The sequence below is a fragment of the Aquarana catesbeiana genome, linkage group LG13, assembly GCF_042186555.1.
Source record: "Aquarana catesbeiana isolate 2022-GZ linkage group LG13, ASM4218655v1, whole genome shotgun sequence".
Lineage (NCBI taxonomy): Eukaryota > Metazoa > Chordata > Amphibia > Anura > Ranidae > Aquarana > Aquarana catesbeiana.
This window is the reverse complement of record NC_133336.1, coordinates 18176884-18191604: the sequence shown is the minus strand read 5'-3', so window position 1 is coordinate 18191604 and position 14721 is coordinate 18176884. Positions and strand designations below refer to the sequence as shown.

The following is a 14721-nucleotide window of genomic DNA, read 5'->3' as shown; positions in this document are numbered from 1 at the left end:
CACGATCACACCAAAGTCCGACGGATTCGTACGTGATGACGTACGACCGGACTAAAACAAGGAAGTTGATAGCCAGTAGCCAATAGCTGCCTAAGCGTCGGCTTTCGTCCGTCAGGCTAGCATACAGACGAACGGATTTTTCGACCGGACTCGAGTCCGGAAAGATTTGAAACATGTTCCAAATCTAAAGTCTGTTTGATTTTCGTCAGTAAAGGTCTGATGAAGCCCACACATGGTTGGATTGTCCACCGGATTCGTTCAGTCGGACCAGTCCGGTCGAAAAGTCCGGCGGTGTGTACACAGCATTAGGCTCTAATCATGCGCTTAAAAAAAAAAAAGCCACATTGAAATCCATGTGTCCGGCACCCCATATGGAGATTAGGAGCCGGGCCCATGGATTAGGGGTGGTGGTGCCCCTAATGAGCGGGCCACCACTGCTTAAGGGAATGCAGGGGGAGGGAAGATTGTGAGCCAAAATATTCCAGGATATCGGGCAAGTGCTTGGAGGAGGTGAAAAGCCATCTCCTGCTAGCTGTGTTGTCGGAGGACTGTGGAGGGAGGAGGGGCGCACAGTCCAGGCTCACAACTAGCCTTACATGGCATATAGAAAGATAGGACGAGGTCCTACAGGTACTTTGTTCCCTGGGGAAAATAACGCATTAAGAAAAATGGAAGACGGACTTCTTTAACCACTTCAGCCCCGGAAGATTTTACCCCCTTCCTGAGCAGAGCCCTTTTTCGATTCGGCACTGCGTCGATTTAACTGACAATTGCGCGGTCGTGCGACGTTTGCACCCCAACAAAATTGACGTCCTTTTTTTCCAACAAATAGAGCTTTCTTTTGGTGGTATTTGATCACCTCTGCGGTTTTTATTTTTTGTGCTCTAAACAAAAAAAGAGCGAATATTTTGAAAAAAAATGCAATATTTTTTACTTTTTGCTATAAAAAATATATAAAAAAAACCATACGTATTCTTCTACATATTTTTGGTAAAAAAAAATCACAATAAGCGTATATTGATTGGTTTAGTTATAAAGTTATAGCGTCTACAAAATAGGGGATAGTTTAATGGCATTTTTATTATTAATTAATTAATTATTTTTTTACTAGTAATGGCGGCGATCTGCGATATTCATTTATTTTTTTTTATCAGGACCGGGGACATTATGGCGGACACATCAGACACTTTTGACACATTTTTGGGATTTATGCAGCGATCAGTGCTAAAAAAAAATGCATTGACTACTGTAAAAATGTCACTGGCAGGGAAGGGGTTAACACTAGGGGGCGATCAAAGCGCTACGTAAACTGTTAGCGCTATATAAATCTTGTATTATAATAATAATAATAATAACTGTGTTCCCTCTCTGTGTTCTAACTGAAGGGGGGAGGGGACTGTGTAGGGGAGATGACAGATCGCTGTTCATACTTTGTATACACACAATCTGTCTCTTCTCCCCTCAGAGAACCGGAAACTGTGTGTTTACACACACAGATCCCAGTTCTCGGTGTGTAACCAGCGATTGTGGGAGCCCGGCGGTGATCCCGACCGCCGGGCACTCGCATTGGCTCCGGGGGGTGAGCAGCGGGCACCCCTAGTGGCCACAGGGCGAAGCAACATTACATGATGTTTCGCCCAGCCGTGCCATTCTGCTGCCGTAAAACTGCGCCGGCTGGTCGGCAAGTGGTTAAAGGGTACGTTCACCTTTGGGAACATGTTGCATGTTCCACCAGATTTTAGGATAGATGATGTAACCTGTTCCCAATGCTGCAGCCGCCGCTCGCTTCCCCCCCACCCCCCTTTCCACCCTGGCAGCAGTATGGGGAGAGGTTTCCCTTACTAGCTGTCACTTTTTGAAAATAGCCTGGTCATGTGGGGCTCCGCCCACACTGCCACATCACAGCTCTGTGTGTGAATGAACTAGAAGCCCCGACATCCATAGCGGCTGTCCGCTTGTAGTTCTCAATGCACTACCACGGTGCTGTTGAGCGCTACGGGAGTTCATTGAGTCTTCGTGTCAGGGAGTATCGGCTCACCCCCTATGAGATGTACGGACACACAGATACACTGACCATGTGCAGGAGACCTGCATGGCATCGGTGATCTGATCACTAGTGCAAAGCTTTACAGGCTTCTGCAAAAATAAATCAGAAAATACACATTTTTTTTTTATCTACAAAAAGATGGGGATTTATTTATTTTTTGTAGAAAGGGGAACTTATCCTTTAAGTGCACCACAGGGAGCAAGATGTCAGCTCTTAACTAAATGCAAAAAGCACTAAAAATGCATAGGTGTGAATCCAGCCTTAAGCTCTTTAGGTTTGGAGATCAGGCTGGACTGACTTACTCATTTGAGGGTCTGTGAGTGGGTGATGGTGGAGGTGGGTTGGAAGAGTTCTCTCCCAGGGATTTCAGCCCAACTTACCAGAAGCCAGGTGGTAAGCCTTTTTTGTGGGCAGCTACCTCTGGGTATGGCCTTGGGGTCGTTTCCCCATATACTTTAAAGGTAGGTAAAAGGAGTGCCCAATATCCAATGAGATGCAAACTGAAAGGTTTTAATTGTTTTATTGACAGTAGCTACAAGTGATCAAGCCAACGCTTTTTGGGGGAACAGAGACCCTGTCAGAAACCATGAAATCAGGTTGAGACAGAAGTACAGTTAAATCACACTTGTTTAATAATAAAAGTAAAAAGAACAAACGTAGTCAAAACATAGCCAAAGTTCAGTAACCGGAATGGATAGTCAGCCAAGGCAGAAGTCAGGGATCAATGTAGTGGAACAGCAAGCGGGATCTGGAGCCAGAAGGGATGTCAGCAGAGCCAGTCTTGAACAGGATCGCAGGCGAATGTTTCTGTGATGTTGACCAAGGCGAAGGTGGCGCTCCTTTGGATTGGATGGCCTAAGTAGGCAGGACTGACGAGCAGGATATCATCAACAGCTGAGTAACTGTGAAGAGAGATAGGAGCTGGCAATTAGCTGACAGCTGAGGGGCCAGATCAGAGAAGGAAGGGCTGAGCTCAGCCCTGACAGACCCCCCCCCCTTCAGGGCAATCAGAAAATAAAAGTGTACAGAAACATAAATATATATAAATAATAATAATAAATAAAAATAATATATATATATATATATATATATATATATATATATATATATATATATATATATATATATATATATATATATATATATATATATATATATATATATAGATCTATAAACATAACATCTAGAAACATATATATATATATATATATATATATATATATATAATCTATCAATTTTATTTTACATAGTATTTAAAAAATGATAAATACAGCAGAAGCAAAAGAAAACCAAACACTAAAATGGATAAAAGGAGTTTATTTTTCTCTGATAGTCCTGAAGAAGGGGGAGGGGAGCCTCTGTTCCCGCAAAACGCGTTGGCTTGATCACTTTTCACTACTTTCAATAAATCGATTACAAATTCACCTTTCAGTTTGCATCTCATTAGATATCAGGCGCTCCTTTTTACCTATCCTTATAAACTCTCAATCAAGTTGACTTATAGTTGCGTCTTTAGGTTGCACTGTTGATGCTCTCATTGGGTAGAATAGAACTACATGACGCCGAGGTGCTTTGCAATTTCTACATATATCTGCTGAGAGGTCTGTTTGTAAAACGGCAACAGATATGACCGGTCTTTGCTCATTGGAACATTTGCTGTGTATATAATGGCCCTTTTTATCAGTTGTGGGTCCAGATTGATGCGCAGCTTCCATTTTTCCTGCCTTGCCCTGTTATATAATATTTAGTATTTTGGAGACCCGCTGACACTATTTTGTGTTTTTTACAGCATCACCCGTGCTATGGATAATGTCTGCCAAGGTCTTCACTGACCCAACTGGCAACATCAAGTTTTCCAGCAGAGGGCAGTAGAGGGGCACTGGTGATCATTAATCCTCTCTACCCCAGCCTGAAGCTTCTACCTCAATCCTGAACTACTCTATGACTGTTTTTGCCTTCAACATCACAACTCTATAGTACAAACCTGAACCTTCATTTACAAAGCCAAGTCCATCTAAGACTGTGTTGGCTGTTGGACCTGAAAAGCTTGAGCAAGGCCCTGATCTGTACATCCAAAATGAGGAGCATGTGTATGACCTCCACACTCCTCTCAGTGCCTAGGGGAGTCAGGAACTGCCCCCTGGGAAGTCAAGGCCTGCCCCCTAGAGGCCACCAAACAACATAAATCACAAGACTTGAAGAGTGGTGACAATTCTTGAGATGCTGCTTGACCAAAGCGAAGGGTGGAAATTGACTCGGACTACCTCTGGCCAGTTTTAATGTCTGACTTGAGTTTGATCACATTTTTGATTTTAGGGAAATTACCACAAACTGAAAATGTAGCTTTTAACTTCTTAGAATGCAGATTTTACATTTTGTATCACTAGAATGTGTTTGTTTTAATTGCAGAGAATGTTTTAGTGTTTTTTTTTTTGTTTTTTTCTCAGACTGTGAATCTGTCACTCAGGTAACAAATTGTGGAAGTCAATATTATCTTGTATAGCTATAGTACATACCACAGACTGCTGCCTTTATACTTGAAATGTGGCTCTTATTAAAGGGTAACTCTACTTTTGTGGGGAAAAAAATTGCAAATAAAGAAAAAATGATACAGCATATACAATTGTGACGCACAATATATTGTAACTGAATGTTATTAAAATTTACCTTTCCTTTTCAATCTGCAGCCGCTGTAATTTTCTTAAAATGCTATATGGCTACAGTGCCTTGAAAAAGTATTCATACCCCTTGAAATTTTCCATATTTTGTCATGTTACAGCAAAAAAACGTAAATGTATTTTACGTGATAGACCAACACAAAGTGGCACATAATTGTGAAGTGGAAGCAACACATACATACGTTTTTTTTCAGGGCTGGTCCACTGAGCCTGTTAAGGGAGAAGTTTAGGTTTTTGACTACTGCCCACCTATCCCACTTCCCACCCCTGAATCCCCCCCTGGTGTTTGTTTAAAACATACCCCCTATGCATTCCACTTTTCCTGCCGTCATTAAGCTCAACATTTCTCATTCTTTTTACAATCACGGCACATTTTAAGAATATGGGAAATCTTTAAGCACCCCCAGTCTACAATGTACAAAATGTAAATGTTACTTGTCATTGGAAAACCTGAGTCTGGAACGACCTCCTTGATAAAATTAACTTCATATTGGAGCGCCCTTCACATCAGAGGTCCTCCCATCATGTCAGAGGTTCCCCTGTCACATTAGAGGTTTCCATCACTTTAGAGCTCCCCCCATACATCAAGGTTCCCCCCCATCACATCAGAATGTTACTTACCAATGTGGAAACTGAGGCTAGGGCAATGCACACAACCATGATGCAATTAACTTTACATCAGAGGTCCTCCCATCACGTCAGAGGTTCCCCCCCATCACGTCAGAGGTTCCCCCCCCATCACGTCAGAGGTTCCCCCCCATCACGTCAGAGGTTCCCCCCATCACGTCAGAGGTTCCCCCCCATCACGTCAGAGGTTCCCCCCCATCACGTCAGAGGTTCCCCCCCATCACGTCAGAGGTTCCCCCCCATCACGTCAGAGGTTCCCCCCCCCATCACGTCAGAGGTTCCCCCCCATCACGTCAGAGGTTCCCCCCATCACATCAGAGGTCTCCACATCACATTAGAGCTCCCTCCATCACATCAGAATGTTACTTAATGTGATGGTTTCTCCATCACATCAGAGGTCCCCCATCACATCAGAGGTTCCTCCATCACATCAGAGGTTCATCAATCACATTAGAGCTCCCCCATTACATTAAGCCCCCCCCCCATCAACCTGAGCCTAGGGCACTGCACACAACCATGATGATATTAAATTCACATCAGAGGTCCTCCCATTACATCAGAGGTTCCTCCATCACATCAGAGCCCCCCCCATAACATCAGAATGTTACTTAACAATGGGGAACCTAAGCCTGGGGCAGTGTACCCAACCATGATGAAATTAACTTCACATCAGCCCATCACATCAGAGGTTCCTCCATAACATCAGAGGTCCTCTCATCACATCAGAGGTCCTCCCATCTCATCAAAGGTTTCTCCATCACATCAGAGGTCCTCCAATCACATCAGAGGTCTTTCCATTACATCAGAGATCCTCCCATCACATCAAAGGTCCTCCCATCACATCAACGGTTTCTTCATCACATCAGAGGGGTCCCCCATCACATCAGAGGTTCACCAATCACATTAGAGCTCCCCCATTACATCAAGCCCCCCCCATCACATCAGAACGTTACTTAACAATTGGGAACCTAAACCTAGGGCACTGCACACAACCATGATGAAATTATTTTAACATCAGAGGTCCTCCCCATCACATCTGAGGTCCTCCCATTACATCAGAGGTTCCTCCATCACATCAGAGGCCCCCCATAACATCAGAATGTTACTTAACAATGGGGAACCTAAGCCTGGGACAATGTACCCAACCATGATGAAATTAACTTCACATCAGCCCATCACATCAGAGGTTCCTCCATAATATCAGAGGTCCTCTCATCACATTGGAGGTCCCTCCATCACATCAGAGGTTAACGTCTACAAACTATGGGATAGATTTATAGCATTTTTATTTATTACATTTTTTTTTTTACTAGTAATGGCGGCAATCAGCAATTTTTAGCGGGACTGCGATATTGCGGCGGACAAATCGGACACCTAACCGACACTTTTGACACTTTTTTGGGAACCAGTGACATTATTACAGTGATCAGTGTGTAATGGATCAAAACCTCAATCGGGTTCAAATTACCGTATTTATCGGCATATAACACGCCATTTTTTCCCCTGAAAATCAGGGGAAAATTGTGGGTGCGTGTTATAGGCCGATCCCCGCCGATTTTGTGTTATCGGAGCGATCGCGGCAATTGCCGCGGTCGCCGCCGACATACACAGCCGTGGGTAGATTCAAATATGGCGCCGAGACTGCAGGAATTCGTCGGAGCCGAGATACACATAGCCGAGTGTTCTCGGCGCCGCTCACAGTCACGCCCAGTCCCGCCCTATGATGGAGATAACACAGGTCCAGGGGCGGGACTGGGCGTGACGGCAGCGCCGAAAAAAGTCGAGAACACTCGGGTATGTGTATCTCGGCTCCGACGAATCCCTGCAGTCTCTGTGCCATATTTGAATCTAATCTATCACAAAGCTGCACTGACATGGCTGGACTGGGGCAAAGCTGCACAGGCAAACCTGCACTGACAAAGCTGCACTGACAAGGCTGCACTGGGGCAAGGCTGCACTGACACTGAAAAGGCTGCAGATGGACACTGATAAGGCTGCAATGATGGGCATTTTAATGTAAGTTTTTTTCCTTAAACTTCCCTCCTAAAAGTTTTTTTTCCTTAAAATTCCCTCCTAAACTTGGGGTGCGTGTTATACGCCGGCGCGTGTTATACGCTGATAAATACGGTAGATATCTGCTGCTGGTCCTAATTAAAAAGTGAAGATATGTGTGCACGCCAGAAGCAACCAATCTGACACGTCTGTTTAGCTCGAATACTTCCACATCTCTGTTTATTGCAGGGCGGTGCTCAATGTTTTATACACAAAGAATAGAGTAGACATGTGCACAGCCAAAAAATTTGTTCATTTTCGTTTCATTAGTTTATTTTTTTTTTTCATTTTTCAGGTCATTCGTTATGATCGCAATTCGTAAATTCGTACATTCGTAAATTTGTTCAGTTGCACATTCGTGAATTCATTCATTCGAACATTCGTACATTCATAAATTCGTAAATTTGTAAATTCGAAATTTGAAAATCCAAAAACACAAAAATTCGAAAATCTGAAATAGTAACTAACTATTAAATTATAGGTATTGTAATAGCGGCGTTTTACTGCCGACGCCGCCCCCCGCCCCACTGTGCAAGGGCTCTAATACAAAAATAAACTTTAAAACATTGCAATTAAAATGCAAGCAGCTAGCTAGACCTCTCTAGTGTAGATTAAATGCAATGGATGCATAACATTTGCAGAGATGAAATCCTGCAATCATTTAAGAATATACAAAGAGAAAAAAACCCCTACATGTTTCGCATGTAGAGCTTTATCTGGATTCTGCAGGGGTATTTCACTCACGGTGGGGAGATGTGTGGTTTCCAGCTGCATTAGTTCGAAGCAGTCATGGGGTGACAGGTCAGGACTCGATTTCTCCTCCTCCTATTCCCCCCTCGGGAAGTGGAAGAAGGGTGGAAGGGTTCAGTGTTTGACAACGTAATAGAGTAATGCTGTCCGGTAGAAGGAGGGAACATAGGAGCCTCAAGTGTCTGGCAGTGGACAGGTGTTTCAGCTGGATCTGGTTGAATATAGCAGCAATGTCATGGAGAGCAAGCAGAACGAGGCAGTGTCCGAGGACCAAGTCCGAAGTTTTGTCAAGCATGGCTTGTGCAGCAAAGACAGCTCGCAGACAATATGGGCCTCCTCTAGCTACTGCATCCAGCCGACAGGAATAATATCCTATGGGGTGTAGGCGGTTGCCGTGTGATTGGGTGAGAACACCTGCAGCATGTCTCAGACGTTCGGATACAAAGAGCTTGAACGTTTTGTCGTAGTCTGGGAGCCCTAGTGCTGGAGATGGCGCGCTTGAGGGCATCAAAGTTGGATATTGCTTCGGGAGACATCTGGAAGGGGTCTGATTTCAGAGCATCATACAAAGGTTGCATCAGTAGGGAGGCTTCTGGAATCCATGCTCTGCAGTAGGAAATTAGTCCAAGTAGGGCATGAAGGGCCTTCTGGCCTTGTAGCAGTGGGATGTCAGAGATTGCTTTCACCCTGTCTTCAGTGAGGTGTCTTGTCCCATGGGACAAGCAATGTCCAAGGAAAATGACAGATGTTGAGCACCACTGCAATTTTGGTTTTGAGGCTTTGCAACCCTGGTTGCCAAGATAGCACAACAGGCTTTCTGAGGTGACTTCAACAGTGGGTAAGTCATCTGCGCAAAGGAGAAGGTCATCAACATATTGGAGGAGAATCACTTCCGGGTGATCCTCTTGCCATGTGTCAAGGATGATAGCCATAGCTTTTGCAAACTGGCTTGGAGAGTTCTATATATGTCTTGTTTCGTTTTAAAACAAATGAACACCCGATGTTCGGCTCGAACCGCTGGCTCATCCCTAGTAGTCTACTTTAATGGTGTCCAAATGGTTGGAGGTCATTGGGCGACATGGGATTCATATACTGTTATGACCTGTACACACGATCTGACATTCCGACATCAAAATCCATCGTATTTTTTTCCGACGGATGTTGGCTCAAACTTGTCTTGCATACACATGGTCGCACAAAGTTGGTTGGAAATTCTGAACGTCAAGAACGCTGTGACGTACAACACGTATAACGGCATTAGAAAGAGGAAGTTTAAAACCAAGTGCGCCACCCTTTGGTCTCCTTCCGCTAATAAGTTAGTAGAAGTTTGGCGACAGAGGATTCTCGCTTTTCAGCCTCCTGCTTTTCCGATCGTTACTGCTCTTCGGTTTGTGCTGGCCTTTCTGTTTTTCAGCAATGGCGACCCTAGGGGGGGCCAGAGGAGGCCCTGACCCCCCCAACATTATGCTGGGCCCCACCATGTGCCCCCCCAAAAAAATAATTTTTTTTTTTATAAATTTTTTTTTTTTTTTACAAAAAGGCAATTTCTTTTTGTATTCATATCGGATGTGCCACATCTTACTCGGGCCACCGCTGGGGTAACACAGTCTCTATTGAGAGGGAGAACGTCCCCAGTCAGCTCCTGCGGGTGATTCCTCCCCCCTCCCTCTGCTCGCTGACACTGCATAATGCAAGCGCTCACACAACCACGACCGCCCGATCTGCTTCTTCCCCTGCATCCTCATTGGCAGAGAGAAGAGCGAGTTGCAGGAAGGACTCCACCAGGACTCTCAGTTACTGAAAAAACAGACTGATTTCTCCCGTCCTTAGGACAAGAGAACCAGCCTGTAAATTCTAAGAGATGCCAGACCAGAGCTGTTAATAGCAGGGGCAGGACAGCAAGAGGAGGCTGGGGAACCCCACAGTGACAGAACACCAGGGCCCGGTGGCAAGACAACCTTTGCAACCCTGATAGTTCTCCCACTGCTTTGGACCCTTATATTTTCTTGGTATGCTGGTGACATATATCTCTTGTTCTCTGTCACCCTGGGGGGGCCCCAATACAGTAGGAAGGGAGCTCACTGCAGAACATGTGAAAGGGCCGTTGTGGGATCGTAGTAAAGGGGTAAAGGGCCCCAGGATAGATAAAATATATATAGATCTATCTATCTATCTATCTATCTATCTATCTATCTATCTATCTATCTATCTATCTATCTATCTATCTATCTATCTATCTATCTTTGCATTTTATATTGCCCCCCTATTTTTGTCCCTGTCCCCCCATGTGCCCCCCTAAATATGAAAGCTGGAGACGCCACTGTTTTTCAGTGCTTTCTGTTAGTTCGTTCTGACCAGCCGACCATTTTGAAGCCATGAGGACCCTCACCCCGGAACAGAGTGTTATAACTACCGTCTGGCCAGAGCCAGAAGAGTGGTGGAGAACGTTTTTGGGATAATGGCCAGCCGGTTCCGCCTATTCCTTATGCGAAACAACATGGCGGAATATAAACCTAGCCATATAATCCTTGCATGCTGCATTCTACACAACTATTTAAGGATAAATTCAAAGAACTATGTGGCCTCAGTTGGGTCTGAGGCTGGACTTCAAGAAGAAACCCAGATGGCGCTTGAAGCTGGCTGTCCTGGCTTTCCCCCCCAAAGTGCCCGCGAAGTAAGACAGAAGTATGTCGAGTACTTTGCGGGTAGGGGGGCCATTGATATGCCAGAAACTGTTTAACCACTTGCCGGCCGCCTCACGCCGATATACGTCAGCAGAAGGGCTCGTACAGGCAGGTTCAGGTACCTGTACGTAGCCCTTTAAGAGGCGGCCAGCGGGCGCGTGCGTGCCCACGGCAAGCTCCATGAGTCGGGTCACAGGTCCCGCGGACTTGATCGCCTCACAGGGAGGAAGAACGGGGAGATGCTAATGTAAACAAGCATCTCCCTGTTCTGCCTAGTGACAGTGTCTCTGATCTCTGCTCCTTGTGATCGGGAGCGAAGGTCAGTGATGTGCCACACACAGCTCATCCCCCCAGAGTTAGAAACATTCCCCAGGACACACTTAACCCCTACACTGCCCCCTAGTGGTTAACCCCTTTACTGCCAGTGTCATTTACACAGGAATCAGTGCATTTGTATAGCACTGATTGCTGTATAAATGACAATGGTCCCAAAAATGTGTCAAAAATGCCTGGTGTATCCGCCATAATGTCGCAGTAACAATAAAAATCGCTGATCGCCGCCATTACTAGTAAAAAAAAAATTATTTAAAAAAATGCCATAAAACTATCCCGTATTTTGTAAACGCTATAACTTTTTGCGCAAACCAATCAATAAACACTTATTGCGATTTTTTTTTTTACCAAAGATATGTAGAAGAATACATATTGGCCTAAATTGAGGAAAAAAAATGCTTTTTTATATATTTTGGGGGATATTTATTATAGCAAAATGTAAAAAATAATGCGTTTTTTCAAAATTGTCACATTTCTTTGTTTATAGCGCAAAAAATAAAAACCACAGAGGTGATAAAATACCACCAAAAGAAAGCTCTATTTGTGGGGGAAAAAAAGATGTCAGTTTTGTTTGGGAGCAACGCCGCACGACCACGCAATTGTCAGTTAAAGCAACGCAGTGCCGAATCGCAAAACGTGCTCTGGTCAGGAAGAGGGGAAATTCTTCCGGGGCTGAAGTGGTTAATAAACATTTTATCATCAATTTTTGAACTTAAACTGAAAGAAAATGTGCATCTTCAAAATTTGGCTTTTCTAAAACATTACAACTGATTTTTAAATTGAAAAATACAAAATAAAACGGTATTTTTTTTATATTCTGCCTAAAACATCAATGATGTTCCTCATTTTTTGTTGAACATCATTGATGTTTTCCTTTATATTTTCTGAATCACGATTGTACCCCATTATCTCCCCGATGACGATCTGGGCACTTTCACTTGTGAAATTAGATTCTTCTTCCACAACATCCACATCACCTAAAACAAAAAAAAACACACCATGTATTATAAATATACCGGCATCCATCTATTACCTGAAGCTGTGGTCTCAGACACTCACCTGTTGTGGTCACTATTTCACCAACTTCATAAACCTCTCCTTCCTCATCCTCTGCTTGGGTTCTGGTGACTTCCCCTTCTTCCGGAGGTGGGGAGTCCCTGGTCTACTCTGATGTCCCGAGTCTTTTCTCCCCTATGTGAATAAAATAAAGGTATACTTAGCACACAGATATTTGATGGCAGAAATAGGAATATGAAACATTGCTTGGAAGTGTCATACAATTTGTCTGTTTTGGCAGAGTTCCAAGCTGAAGAACGTTTTATTTCCTTTCTAAAGCTGGAATAGTTCCCCTTTTTTTTAAATATCACACATGGAGACATCCCTATAGTATCCACTGGAGCACCTGTATGGGGCACCCTAATAAAAAGTTTGTTCTGGTGTCCCACACTAGTGCTCCTGCATCCAGATGTGAAAACACTTGCTGAGTGTCCTCTCCTTACACTGAATCAAGTTTTCGTTTCATTGTAGTTACAAACCCATCTAGACAGCAAACTTATTTTAATGCAAATAGGCATGAACAAATGTACTTAACCTGTATCTGCCAAAAACATCTTAAAGTGGGCGAACGAACGATGTTTCCTACGACCGATTACTGTGCCCATGAACTTCAAAGTAGCCATTTAAAAATGTACAACAGTAAAGAAAAGCACATGGGGCAGCACGAACGTGATAAGAATAGGAACACAGGACAAAATACTTACTTTTTGGCAGCACTCTCCTGATCCTTCTATACTGATCCTGCTCCCTCAATTTCAGGTCTGACCAGCGTTTCCTCAAATGCTCCTTGGATCGCCGTACCCCAAAATTCCTTTGCAGACTCTTCACAACTTTAGGCATGATCTTGACCTTTCTGACATTTGGGTTTGGGTAAGGTCCATACTTCCCATTATAGTCTGCCCTCTTCAAGATGTCCACCATCTCCACCATCTCTACAAAGGACAGATTTGAGACCTTCAATCTCCTCCGGGATCGGGACGTTCGTGGCTCCGGCCTTTCGTTGTTGCTGCTCTCCTCTACATGCACATGCTGTCTCGCCGCCATGTTCTCTCCCACTGCGCTGAAAGAGAAGGGGCGGGGAATAGACTACAAAGAACTTCGGGGCGGGTGGAGTTTCACGCATACGCAGTGTATATAAAGCGCAACATGCATGCGTTGTACGTACGATCTGTGAGCGGAGGATGAAGTAACGGAAGCGACAATCATTTTAACGAAGGTACAATTTTAATGTGGGGCATCAGTGGCCTATACTGCTTTTAGATTAAGGCCTATATTGTGTCAAGATTATGCGAGTTGCGCCTCACATTTAGGGTTTGTCTTGTGTTGTGTCTTGCAGAGAAAATGGATCTATTGAATGATCATGACTTTATCCCCATATTCCTTGATATGTTCAGGGAGCTGCCCTGTCTGTGGCAGGTAAACCACTCTGATGATAAGAATCAAACAAAGGGGAAGGCAGTGCTGAATCAATTGGTGGAATTTATGAAGCCGGTGATCCCTGCGGTAGACATCCCCTTTTTGAAAGCCCTAATTGGTGGCATGAGGAGCACTTATCTTAGGGAGCGCAAGAAGGTCCAGGATTCCCTTAGATCAGGAGCTGCAGAAGATGACATTTATGTCCCCAGGCTGTGGTACTACAACAGACTGCATTTTCTGGCAGGCCAGACTGAACCCAGGCCAGCACTCTCCAGTCTTCCTTCAAGGCTTCCTTCCACCCCAGCTGAGGCTTCCGACAACCAACCTGGGCCTTCCAGGCAGCAACATGTGGAGGAGCCCAGCTTGAGTCAGGTATAGCATTCTTCTAAATATTTCTGGTTGTCAAATTAATGATGTTAAATATATGTTAATTTTGATAACTAATTTCTGATTTCACAAAGTGTTTTATATATCAATAGAAAGTAGTGGCCACAAATGATTGGGACAAGAATGAAAAATGCTGGGCTCAGAATGATAGTCTTTTCTATTTATTAACATTCAATTTGCAACAGTCATGAGCTGAAAATTGTGTGTGATTGATGAAGCAAAAACTAAAACTATGTCCCTTTTCATACACAGGAAAGTCTCATGCAGGAGGAGGCTGTGGAAAGTGGCAGCCAAGAGGTGGCTGTGCCCAGTAGCCTGCCCAAAACCCAGTTCCCTCCCCTCCGTCTTCCACAAAAAGTGCCAGGAAGAGGAGTAACGTGAAGGTGGCAGCAATTGGCCTATTTCTGAAGGCTACTGCGGCCCTCAGAAACCCCCCCCCCCAGTGTTCAAGAGGACTTTGCGTACATTACAGCCTGCAAAATGCAGGAAATGGAGGAGGGCCAACGCCTAATATGTGAGTATCTGATCTTTCAAGCCCTAAATAAGGGGTTGAGGGGCCAACTCACAAGCCAAAGCCAAGTTTGTGAGTTTAACCATAGTCCTCCTCCACCTCCTGCCACACCTCCAACACCAGAGCCACTGCCTTGAAAGAAGCGTCTAAGAAAGACCAGAGAGTGATGACCTGGGTTCA

At 44.4% G+C, this 14721-nt stretch overlaps 1 protein-coding gene across 1 annotated transcript in view; it reads left to right on the top strand.

The window, feature by feature from the left end:
• LOC141117275 (legumain-like) overlaps window positions 1-4727 on the top strand; it is a 37313-nt gene extending 32586 nt beyond the window's left edge. The window contains exon 14 of the mRNA XM_073610040.1: window positions 3837-4727. Within this exon, the coding sequence (XP_073466141.1) occupies window positions 3837-3879 (43 nt within the window). The 3' untranslated portion in view covers window positions 3880-4727. The remainder of the gene's footprint in view (window positions 1-3836) is intronic.
• The last annotated feature ends 9994 nt before the right edge of the window (window positions 4728-14721 follow it).